We start from the raw sequence: 12,621 nt of genomic DNA on the forward strand, positions 1-12,621 counted from the left end.
AAATTATATTCTTCAAGTGCCAACATTCAAAAGTAGCAATTGCTGTTGGAAAGACATATTTGTTTGAAACCCTAATAGAAGCAAGTATTGTTTCTACAATCCTTTCTACATATACATGATATCTGCATTTCATTTCACATTAAGTGAGATTTTGTAAAATGGCTTGAGGAGCCTAAATATGATTTATGCTGTTATTTCATATAAAAAGAAATTTAAATTGCCAAAGGGCTAATTAAAAACTTTTCAAATATAGCCAGTTTATAATTTAAGGATTTTATGTATCATTCCAACTGAGAAAATATGATTATAGATGGGTTTAAATGATACCAAGAAATTATATTTTTGTTAGGGAATAGTGGCATTTTGGTTGTTTAAGAAAATGTAGCCTGACCAGGCGGTGGCGCAGTAAATAGAGCATCGGACTGGGATGCGGAGGACCCAGGTTCAAGACCCCCAAGGTCGCCAGCTTGAGTGCAGGCTCATCTGGTTTGAGCAAAGCTCACCAGCTTGGACCCAAGGTCGCTGGCTCAAGCAAGGGGTTACTTGGTCTGCTAAAGACCCGCGGTCAAGGCACATATGAGAAAGCAATCAATGAACAACTACGGTGTCGCAATGAAAAACTGATGATTGATGCTTCTCATCTCTCTCCGTTCCTGTTTGTCCCTATCTATCCCTCTCTCTGACTGTCTCTGTAAAAAAAAAAAAAAAAAAAAAAAAAAGTACATTTTCAGAGATTCATACAAAACTAGGTAAGAATACAATTAACAGAATGTAAAGGGTCTACTTTAAAATATTTCAACAAAAATATAAAAAGATATAGATGAAGTAAATAATACAAAATCATGATAATTGCTCAATATGGAAAATGGGAATATGGGGGTACCATTTACTGTGTATACTGGAGAAATTAATATATAAGAGCTTATTTAATGGAGAAGTCATATAATATTCCTATAAACCACACATGATACATTTTTAGTGCTCTACCAAACGGAGTAATTACTGACATCACAAAGAACTGATATCAGAGGCCCTTTAATTGGGGGGCAGAGATGAATCTTTCTTTTTATAGTCCTTGACAAATGAGAAGGGAAATATTCAAAGGGAGAGCATATGAAAAAGTCATTTCTTAATTATTTGGAATATATTTTTTATTTTACTGAAATAATAAAAAAGCTTAATTAAATACAGAATAGACTAGAAACAGTGTGGTGAGGGGCAAAGCACACTGAGACATAATCATCTTTTTGGTCTTTCTGTATTTAAAATGTGGAAGCACATTTTAGTATAGAAGCACTGGCTTCTATACTTTTATTTTAAAAGCTTAAAACGTGGATGAGAGACCCAATTGCCAGTGTCCTCATGAGATAACATCCTGTGGACTGCATACTACATGCAAAACCTAGTTATTAGTAATACTAATAAATCGTATTTGGTGATATAATCAATTATTTGATAGATTTTGCCTATGAATGTTAGGTTGAAGATAGAGAAGAAAGCTAGAGGAAAAAATCCACCAAGACATCATTCTATTTGCAGAAGGGGAAAATAAAAGAGGATTCCAGGTCCTTAAATATTAGAATATTAACAAATATTATTTGTCACCCCTGCTCTTGTATTATGGGTGGAGTTAAAACTAACAACACTGATATGTTTATTCCTTGTCCTGCTCTTGTGTTTCTGATTTCTTTGGAAATTGTTACCTTACTAAAAAAAAAAAAAAAAAAATCTTGTCAAAGCCTCAAGAAATCCAGATTTTAGGTCCTGGCTGTGCCGCTGTCAGCCACATAGCATTTCTTATCCTCCATTTACTCATCTGTAAAAGAAGGACATTCTACTATGATATCAGAGACGTCTTCCAGCTCAACATTCCATGACACAGTTTTTCAGGGGTGTCTTTTTTATCTTTAAAATCTTCAGAGGCTTTATTTTGAATTAGTTATACTACACAGTCCTGGGAAGCAATTAACCAGAGCTACTTTATAAGCTGTGTCCAAGCACAAAAATTATCTAGAGATTGACAAACTCGAGAGAAGAACTGATTCTACAGCAAGAGCTAAAGATCTCATTTTCCAGATTCAGCAATTATCAAGATTATGCCTCATTCTTTCCCTTTCTCCAAATAGTAAGTGCCCAGGGACAAGTTACTGGGAAATTTCAATCAGAAGTAGGAAAAAAGAGAGAGAGAGAGAGAGATCTAAATTCATAGTGTCAGTCACTTTTAATATAAAATTGTACGTGCAAGTAACTTTCATGGACCATGAATATTAAGGAAGATACTCTTGGAATCTGTTTTATTGGTGATCACAAAGAAATATGTCAGCCTGACCTGTGGTGGCACAGTGGATAAAGCGTTGACCTGGAAATGCTGAGGTCGCCGGTTCAAAACCCTGGGCTTGCCTGGTCAAGGCACATATGGGAGTTGATGCTTCCAGCTCCTCCACCCTGTCTCTCTCTCCTCTCTGTCTCTCTCTGTCTCTCTCTCTCTCCCTCTCCTCTCTAAAATGAATAAATAAAATAAAAAAAAAGAAATATGTCTGAGAAATATATCTGCCCAGTATTCTAAAAATACTAGAAGGGAGAGGAAGTAAATAATCCAGATTCTATAACATTCTAGGTCTCATTTTTAAATGAAAATACTAGAAGCCAGCTGTACTGAATAGTTTGGGATATTCTATTTGTAAAAAGAGATAAAGCATATCCCATCTGTGATTTCATTGCACTTTACTGCTCATGCATTAGGTACACAACGCAAACTGTAAAAAATATTTATGGCCTGTAAAATGATTTTTGACTGCTTTTGAAAGGCCACATAAAATTTAACATTTCTAGTCTGGATTCTTTCAAACTGTCTGGTCATTTATTTGTACATAACAAGCAATTCTTCATTTTTCCTAAGAGTAGAAAAGAATTACTAAAATGACTGGAATGGTTAAACAAACCAAATGAAAGAGAGAATATAGAGACATTGTCTTCTGGAATGTTTCAATCATAAATAATATGCAGTAGTACCTATCAATGTCATTTGCATTATCTCCACCAAAGGTCAGAGACAATTGGGCCAGAAATACCATCCTGTAAAAGGGTAATCTGTGTCACCAAGATACTAACTTTGGAGAAATTACTGACGTAGAATCATGGGTTCCCAAAACCTCACTCATTCCAAAGGACAGAGCAGATACAAAGGAATAAAAACAAAGGATAAGTTCTAAATCCAAAGTCTAGGTGTGTGGGGGGAGAGGGAGGGTTAAATGTGAAAAGGAACCTTCCACTTCTGATAGCCTTCTCTTCTTAGAGACCCCACCTGTTGCACTCAAGGAAGAGGCCAACAGGAATTGCCCTTTTGGGTGGGAACAACCTTGGGTGGTCTCCAGGACTCGGGCCAGAACTCACTGCTCATGAAACGGTACAGCTGTCTGTGTGGGTGCAGTGTACTCACTGAGAAGGTCACTGCAGAAACATGGCCCAGGCCTGAGCAGGAAATTGGTCAGAGTCAATAGTAACATAGCAGCACCCTTTCCCCATTTTGCCAATTTGCTAAACCTGCTCTGAAGAAATATCATCTCCAAGATAAGATGTCTTACTCTCGAGTGATGACTAGCCACACTTAGGACGCACCTGGACTTAACCCTGACATTGACATCCACTCTCTTTCTCTTTTTATTTCATTAACATCCGCACATAATACTCATTATCTCTCTCTTTATTCAGAAGAAGCTTGCCCCATGGATGCATCCCTTAGACACAAGCATTCTCAATATCCACTCAAAAAATCAAAGTCAGAGTAAGCCTCAGACCTCTTCCTCTACTCCTTCCTCTGTTCAACTCTTAACCCCTAACCCAGGGGTCTCCAAACTACGGCCCGTGGGCCGCATGCGGCCCCCTGAGGCCATTTATCCGGCCCCCACCACACTTCCGGAAGGGGCACCTCTTTCATTGGTGTTCAATATCTACATCCTGTGCTCCTGGAGTACTGTATGTGGCGGCAGCGGCGCTGCAAAGTGAGGCGGCGCTTACGTACAGTATTACTTCCGGTGACGCGGGACGCATGCATCACGGCTCCTGAAGCAGGTCATACCACTTGTTACGGCTAGCAGTGACAAATATGGAACCGGGCATTGACCATCTCATTAGCCAAAAGCAGGCCCATAGTTCCCATTGAAATACTGGTCAGTTTGTTGATTTAAATTTACATGTTCTTTATTTTAAATATTGTATTTATTCCTGTTTTTTTATTTTATTTTAAAATAAGATATGTGCAGTGTGCATAGGGATTTGTTCATAGTTTTTTTTTATAGTCCGGCCCTCCAACGGTCTGAGGGACAGTGAACTTGGCCCCCTGTGTAAAAAGTTTGGGGACCCCTGCCCTAACCCAATCCCAAATCAAAGTGCCACCCTGATAAACACCTTTGGATGGCCTTCTTGCTTATCTCAGTGCCTCAGAGCCTAGGTGCAAAGAACAAAACAGGCCCTCCGGAAGCAGGGAAATCTATTAAACTCCATCAGATACTTCCTTTACCAACTCTGGGTCACATGGACAGTCCAGAATCAATTTTTTCACCACCATGACACACAGTCAAATCTATCCTCCATACTCCCATTTGATATCCCAAAAAGCTAACCTCTCAAAGGGCCCAGATATTTTTAAGAATGGCAGTTTTTTTCTTTGGGCTCTGACTTTAAACCTCACCCTTACAATAAAGCTCTCAAGGGAGTCTCTTCTATGTTTGTATCCACATTCAATGTCACAGTCCCACCCACTTGAGGACTAACTCAGAACATACCTCTTCTTTGGCAATATTTACTCCTACTTTCTCCAATTGTTATGCATGTACACAAGAGTGTACATGCCCCAGTTAAATTTCACCCCCTCCCAAAAAGTATATGTGCCTTGTTAAATCAGACTTCCATCAAAAGACAACATTCCACGGAATCCTTCCCTACTGGCTCTATTAGTGCTGTAAATTATCAAGCCTGATGGGTGGTGACGCAGTGGATAGAGCATCAACCCAGAATGCTGAGGTCCCCAGTTCTAAACCACAAAGCTACAGGCTTCAGCACAGGATCACTGGCTTGAGTGAGGGGTCATCAACATGATCCCAAGGTCACTGTCTTAAGCCCAAGGTCACTGGCTTGAGCAAGGGGTTACTGGCTCAACTTAACCCCCCCCCCTCAAGGCACATACGAGTAGCAATCAATGAACTAAAGTGACACAACTACAAGTTGATGCTTCTCATCTCTCTCCTCCCTCCCTCTCTCACCCTTCCTTTCTCTCTCCTTTTCTCTCTCTTTTTCTTTAAAAAAAAATTCATCTATTTCATAGGGTATTTCCTCCATTCCTAAAACACATTATTAAATCCATCACAGGTAGTAAAAGTTCAGAAAAAAAGAAAGGAAACAACAGATGGGAGAAATGATCAACTGTTTTCTCCTCTCTGTTAATCATCCCTCTCCTCACTACAAGCATCTGACTGTTTAAATTTATTACCTCTGTGCTGCAAGAACAAGGCACATTTTGCCTAGTGAAGCCTCTCTTTGTTGATTCAGAACTGAGAGGAAGAATGTTAAGAAAAGATAGAAGTATTCTAGAATACACTGATTCTTTTGTTGTCATTTTGTTTTGCAAAAAGTATAATCATGATGGATCTCCCCCTCGTTGCTTTGTCTTTGAAATCTAATTTTCTTAAGTCAGCCCCATTACTAGAAACTCATAAAGAAAAAAAATCACAAAAATGAAGTCCATTTACAACTCATCTGCCTTCTGCAGCCAGAGGCCTCTCCACTAAGAAGAATTAACTGAAATAAAGAAGGTGTTGAGTCCTAAACTCCAATTACCTTTGCCACAGATTCACTATATCACTTTCCTTCAGTAAATGAGGTTGGGTTGGGTTCAAAATGTGAAAGGTTAAAGAAATGATTAAAGAAACCAGCCAATCCCCTTCTCATCACAATACTACCGCCCCCCTTTCCAATTCCTGACTTTAAATTGTCAATCTAGTATTACACAGATGTCTCCCACCTATTTCATGAATAACATTAGCTCCCAGACTCTGCACTTTACAGATATTTTTCTCATTTAACCCATCCCAAAAACCTGACTGGTAAGTTTTAACATTCCCACTATACAACTGTGAAAACTTGAAGCATGAGAGAAAATAACATCAAAAAACTGTCAGTCAATGAAATTATTTAAAATAGGCCATGTTAAACCTTTGTTAATGTAAGTTTTTGATTATTTTGAAGATTGTATGGATTTAAACTCCTAAAAAAAGTTTTATTAGGAAATTTTAAAATGCATACCTGTGTTTTCCTTGAGTTTGCTGTGGGAAACAGGCCTGCTGACAACACTGATGTAAGTGGAGAACAGCACAGCTCAGGAAAAGGGTTTGGAATAGATGGCATTCCCAGAACATCAAGATCTTTCTTTTTTCTCCTACACCGAGAGAACATAGGATGTCATTTACATAAAACAGAAAGTAAAATATAATTGCTGTCAGAATTAAAAAGTAAAGGCCAACAAGTACCACTCTGTGCCAATGGTCTGGGATGTACTTTCTGTGGGTTTAAACATGTTGATATAAATCAATCATCTATAGGATCCTAACCTTTGGGGGGGGGGGGCTTTAAAAAAGTCACCAGGCATGGAAAACCCCATTTCTCCAGCACTTTGATAATTTTCCTGAAGCTGAAATACATACTATACATTTAATGATGCAAAAATCACCTGGAGTCAGGCATTGTTATGCATCTATGAAATTGACAGTCTATGAAAATTTAGTGAATTTATCCCTGTGCTCTTTTACTAATCACTTTTGAAAGTTATGGTTTATTAATTATAGCTGTGGTTCATCTCACTTCAAATTTCATTCACAATGTTGCCCACACACAGTCTGTTGATTTTTCAAGTACTTATGGATAGGAAATCACAAGGCACTGTTCTTGAGGAGGTAAGTGAATAGAACTTGCTAGTTAGTATAAATGTACTCTAGTCCACTGAAAGTAATTGAAACTTCAGTGAAGTTGAAGCACTTAGAAAAATCTGGGAGGAAAGTACCAATTAAATGTATGAATATGAAGGACTAGAGACTTTTTGTTGTTGTTGCAGCCTTTTTCTTCTTTGAATTATGTGTATAATTGTGAACTCTAAAGGCACTTAGTGCTGAATGCTATGGAGATTGGGAAACCTTTTAAAGCCTCTATTCTTTTATTATATATACTGCAAGGCTGCTCACATGTCAATCGTGCTTTGCTTCTTCAGGGTCGCTGTTAAGACTCTATGTGAGAGATGAATTCATTTATGCTACGATTTTTTTAAATATATATATATATAATAAAAATATTTGTTTTTAAATACAAGACCACGAAGAATGAAGGGAGACGGATGGTCAGCCTGAAGCTTGGCCTCCTAGTTCACACGGATGAGCAGAGGCGAGAGAGAGACCAGGAGCTCTCAATGAGACGGTGATGCTATTTATAAGGCTCTGCGAGATTGCGATGTCCTGCTGATCTGGTAGATCCCAGCTCAAAGGGAATCGTCTTCAGAGACTTTCACAAACTTGGCCCAGCTCTGGGCACATGGCTCACCCCTAGGACCGCCCCCTCACCCCCTCGCCGGCTGCCAACCCAGGACACTCCCCCGCGCCCTCGGAGGGCTGCCTACCTGCCAGCAGCACAGCCGCGGGTCCCGTCCGGAGTGGGCAGGCGCGCTCGCGCGTGCAGCCAAAGGGCTGGCGCCAGGTCGCGGGCGTCGCCCCTCCCCTGGGCAGCGCCGCACACCTGGGCGGCCAGCGGCGGGTCCCGGGCGGCCGCCCTACCCGCGGCGCTTTGCCCATCTTGAAGGGAAGTGGTCATCGTGGCCGGTCGGGGGGTTCTGGCGTCCTGGGAGACCCGGCGACCGGGAGGCGGTCGGGTGGCGGGAAGCTCGGTGCCAGTCGGGCTGCCCGAGCGCGCTGCAGGTGCGGTGGCCTTGCCGCCTGCGCTCCGGGCCCGGGCGGCTCAGACGTTCGGCCCAGCAGTCGGCTAGGCGGCGGGGGAGGGGAGGGGGCGGAGGAGGAGGGTGGGGAGAGGGGAGGAGCGGCCGGTGGGTGGGGGCCGCGGGCGGCGGGGCGGCGCGCGGAGGGGGCGGGGAGGACGCCCAGGGCGGCCGCCCGGCGCGGGCCCGGGGGGCTCTCGGGCGCTGGCGTGTGTCCCGCGCCGCCGCGCCTGGGCTTTGGCTGCCGGTGCCCAAGGCCCGGGCCGCCGCCTCCCCAGGTGGGCGCCCGAGCGCCAGCTGAGCCCAGGGTCCGGGCGGTCCGAGCGCCCCGTGGGGCGGGGACGCAGCCGAGCAGGCCATCCTGCCAGGCTTGCCTGGCGGACCCGAGACGGGGCAGAGGTCCGGGCAGCTCTGACCCCCCAGACCGTTCCATTCTTCATGCTCTGCAGTCTGAGATCACCTAAGCTGTGGCTGGGCCGCCATGACAGGCCCAGCGGTGCCAGGAGGCCGGGGCCCATACAGCTGGGTTTGCCCCAGTCCTTCCCCTAAGTGACTGAGTCTTCCTCCTTTTACCCCGCAGACCGAGGCCGGGATGGGGGAATTGGTGAGCCAGGAAGAGGGGAGGGGAAACATTAAATACAATCAGTACAGAAAACTACTGAGGGGTTTAAGAATTCTGAGTAAGGCATGAGCTAAAACTGAAGATGTCTTCGGAATTAGAAGAATGATTCATTTTCTTTTACGAACAACTCAGTAAGTTCCTTTCTGCCTTGCCCTACCCCCCCCCCCCCCCACACACACACACACACTACAGCCTCATAAATTAGATGTTTACACCATTTTACAGATAAGGAAATTGGGGCACAAAGCCATGGAGTACCTTGCGCAACAGAGCACTAAGTAGTTAGTGCAGTCAGGCTTCTAACCCAGAAGGTTCCGTATCAAAACCCAAACTATATATTTGAAATGGTAATTATATTCTGCTCACCCTCTGAGAGGCAGCGGCCCTACTCTGAAGTCCTGGGTGATATTGTTTCTACTCTTCCAATAAATGCCCCCAATCCAGGGCACCATCAGAGATTTCCAAATGTTTTACACACTGTGTTCGTTGACCAAATTAGGTAACATCTGTCCCTGGCATCTATTTCCCCAGGTTTTCTTAACCTCTGTTCAGGGAAAAGCAAACACAACGCCTCCAGAGGAAGCACGCAAAACCCCCTCCTCCACATCCATCAATTCCCTTTACACCCACACCACCACAGGCACACACCATAGCACCAACCACTACGGGCACCCAAGGGTAGCTAACTCCCAGCCTTTGAGAAAGCTAGGGGAAACTCCATGAAGGCAGCAGTTCTCTAAGGGAAAGAGCTTATTGAATCCAAGTTTTTTACTTTCCTGATGTCAAAATTAAGACCCAACAAAGAGAACTAGTGACCTGGGTCACACCATGGGTGTGGTCCCAGGGATGCTTTATACAATGCAATGGCCAAGACAGAACAAAACGGTCGTTATCCTGAGGGATAGCATTAATAATACTAATGGTGATGATAAGTGACATGTATTGATGCTGTGTGCAGGGCAAAACCCTCACATCCAGTTCCCTAAATTATGATATGGGTTCTATGTGTGGGTTTTAAGAGTTTAATGTAAAAGCACACAGACATAATGAGGTCATTCCAGCAAAATGAAAGTTACATATTTGCAGAAAACTTGAACGAAAGACATAAGAAGGAAGCAAACTCATCATCATCATCATCACCCCTATTTTTATCCAAAACTCTTGCAGGCAGCCATTTCTCCTCTCTAAAAATGATATTGTTGGAGCACTCTAACGAGAGGCAATCAACACACACACACACACACCACACACACACACACACACACACACACACACAGCAGACTGATTGTTTTTGTTAGAGAAAGGGTGAATGAAAGCTGTGTATATCTTTGGAATCACTGAAAATTCTTTCCCCAACACTGTATCCTGCTCCACTTCCCAGCATAAATTTTTAACCTCAAGAAATAGTATTCATTGGTTGGAATGAGATCTCAATTGTGTCTCCCCTCTCTGGACATTTTCTCATTTAGTAAATATCCAGGGAGTATCTATTTACAGGCTTTATGCTCCACCTCTAAAACCCATGAGTAAAAATTATAATACCTGCATTCATCAGAGGCCAAAAAAGCAGAGAACAACTCTGAGGAATGAAAACCTAAATAGTTTGTCTTGTAGATTAGCATTAAATATTTACTCCCAGATACCTTGAGAATCTGTACCAAGAATTATTAGAATTAACTCATCCACATTTTTGAAGCAAGCCAATAAAAAAACTAGTTTTTTTTAATGATTTTAAATAAATGCAATATAAAAGGTGCAGAATACTCTCTTACCTAGGACAGCCTAAGAGAATGCAGAGATATTTTTCTATCAAAAGGGAAGTTAAAAAAAGGAGAGTTTCCTTCCCATAACTGACAAAGATTGCTGAAACAATAAGGCAGATATCTTGATACCAACCAGCAGGTTCTCCCCAGGGTTGCTCTTGTTCCTTTCACCTTGAACCTCTAAAGTTGCAAAGGAAGCAGTTGTGTCCTGGCTCCTCCCCTTTTTTTGTCCCTTTCTATCTTCCTTTTTTGTCTCTTCCTAGGATCCTAGCCCACAGGGAAAATATGTTCTCCCTGCTTTACTCTTTCCCTTTCTTATCAAATCAAATTTCCTAACCCTTTATATTGGAAAGGATAATACACAGAAATGAAGTTCACTAACAAAATTGCATTATGACTTATCACAAGGCAAACACTGATGTCAGGTCATGAAATGAATTATTGTCAGTCCCCCAACAGCCCCTCCCACCAACCCAGATTTTCATAATAACCAGCTCATAGTTTAACCATAAGTATCCATTCTTAAGCATAATACAGTCAGGTTTTCCGGTGTTGACCTTTATATTAATGGAATCATACTGTATGACCCTTTTGTTCTTGACTTGGTTTCCTTGCCATATTATTTGATATTCTTCCATGCTTTTACAAGTGGCTGTGGTTCTTTATTCTTATATTGTATGTACAATAAATACCACAGTTTATCCATTCTACTACTGAAACATCTGGGCTATTTCCAATTTTGGGCTATTATTAATACTGCTAGCATGAACATTTTATACACTTCTCTTAGTGCACAAGTGCATGCATTTTCTGATGCATATACAGGAGTGCCTTTTTGAGGTCATCATACGTGTATATTCAGCTTTGGTGGATTCTGCCAGTTTCTTAAATTAATTGTACCAACTTGCATGACCACCAGAAATGCATAAGTTTCCCAAGTTCTTCATATCCTTGACAAATGAAATATTCCTAGAATTTTCACAATAGACATCCTGGTGAGTGTCTAACAGTATCTCATGGTGGAACTTGACTTTATGACTAATGAGGTTGGGCATTTTTTCACATGATTATCAGCCATGGACATCATCTTTTGATAAGTACCAATTCAAGTCTCCTGCCCATTTTTATAAGTTGTCTGTCTTTTTTTTATTCTTTTATGGGAGTTCTTTTTATATTCTAGTTACCAACTCCTTGTTAATTGTATTTTGTAAGTATATTCACCCATTCTGTGTCTTAAATCTTAGACCCTGTAAGGGTATCCTTTGGTAAACAGATGTTCTTAAGTATAATATAAGCAAATTTATCTTTTTATAGTTATAATTTTATATCCTGCTTAGAAATATTTTCTAAGTATTACAGAAATTTATTGTTTTGCTTTTCACATTTAAATTTGTGACCCACCAAGACTGATTTTTTTTCTTATAGTATGAAGGTGGGAAGATGTAGAGGTTGTTTTATTTTTTTTCTTCCAGATACATAGGCAATTGTTGCAGCCTTTTCGTTGAAAGAATTATCCTTCTCTCACAACTTTGTGGTGTCTTTTATCATAATTCAATTACCTGTCTATCCATGGGTCTTTTCTGGGCTCTTTCTTCTATTCCATTGGTTTATGTATCAAAATTATGACAATGTGACATTGCTTTGATTATTATGCTGTATAAAAAGTCATAGTATTCAGTGGAACAAAGCTTTTCATTTTGCTCTTTTCAATTTATTAATTGCAAAGCTAGCATCATAAGTTCTACAAAAACCTGCTGGGATTTTGATTGGATTGCATTAATTTAGTTTGGGGAAAAATAGTATATATTTTTTTATTTTATTATTATTATTATTTTGCAAAACAGAGAGAGAGACAAGAAAGGAAAGAGATGAGAACATCAACTTGTAGTTGCGTCACTTGAGTTGCTCACTGATGTTCATTGTCTCATACATGCCTTGACTGGGGGCTCCAGCTGAGCCAGTGACCACTTGCTCAAGCTAGCAACATTGGGCTCAAGCCAGCGACCTGGGGCTTCAAGCCAGTACCTTTAGGTTCAAGCCAGTGACCTTTGGGCTCAAGCCAGTGACCTTTGGGCTCAAGCCAGTGACCATGAGGTCATGTCCATGATCCCACACTCAAGCTGGCAAGCCCATGCTCAAGCCAGATAGATGAGCCTGCACTCAAGCCAGTGACCTCAGGGTTTCAAACCTGGGACCTCAGTGTCCCAGGTCAACACTCTATCCACTGTGGGAATACGCTGTGAAGACTAGCAGAGTTAGGGTAA

At 41.6% G+C, this 12,621-nt stretch overlaps 1 protein-coding gene across 1 annotated transcript in view; it reads right to left on the minus strand.

Moving 5' to 3' along the window:
* GRB14 (growth factor receptor bound protein 14) overlaps window positions 1-8,023 on the minus strand; it is a 122,265-nt gene extending 114,242 nt beyond the window's left edge. The window contains exons 1-2 of the mRNA XM_066345783.1: window positions 7,661-8,023; window positions 6,301-6,433 (exon numbers count right to left, since the gene is read on the minus strand). Coding sequence (XP_066201880.1) covers window positions 6,301-6,433; window positions 7,661-7,851 — 324 coding nt within the window. The 5' untranslated portion in view covers window positions 7,852-8,023. The remainder of the gene's footprint in view (window positions 1-6,300; window positions 6,434-7,660) is intronic.
* Window positions 8,024-12,621: the final 4,598 nt, after the last annotated feature.

The sequence above is a fragment of the Saccopteryx leptura genome, chromosome 7, assembly GCF_036850995.1.
Source record: "Saccopteryx leptura isolate mSacLep1 chromosome 7, mSacLep1_pri_phased_curated, whole genome shotgun sequence".
NCBI classification, from domain to species: Eukaryota; Metazoa; Chordata; class Mammalia; order Chiroptera; family Emballonuridae; genus Saccopteryx; species Saccopteryx leptura.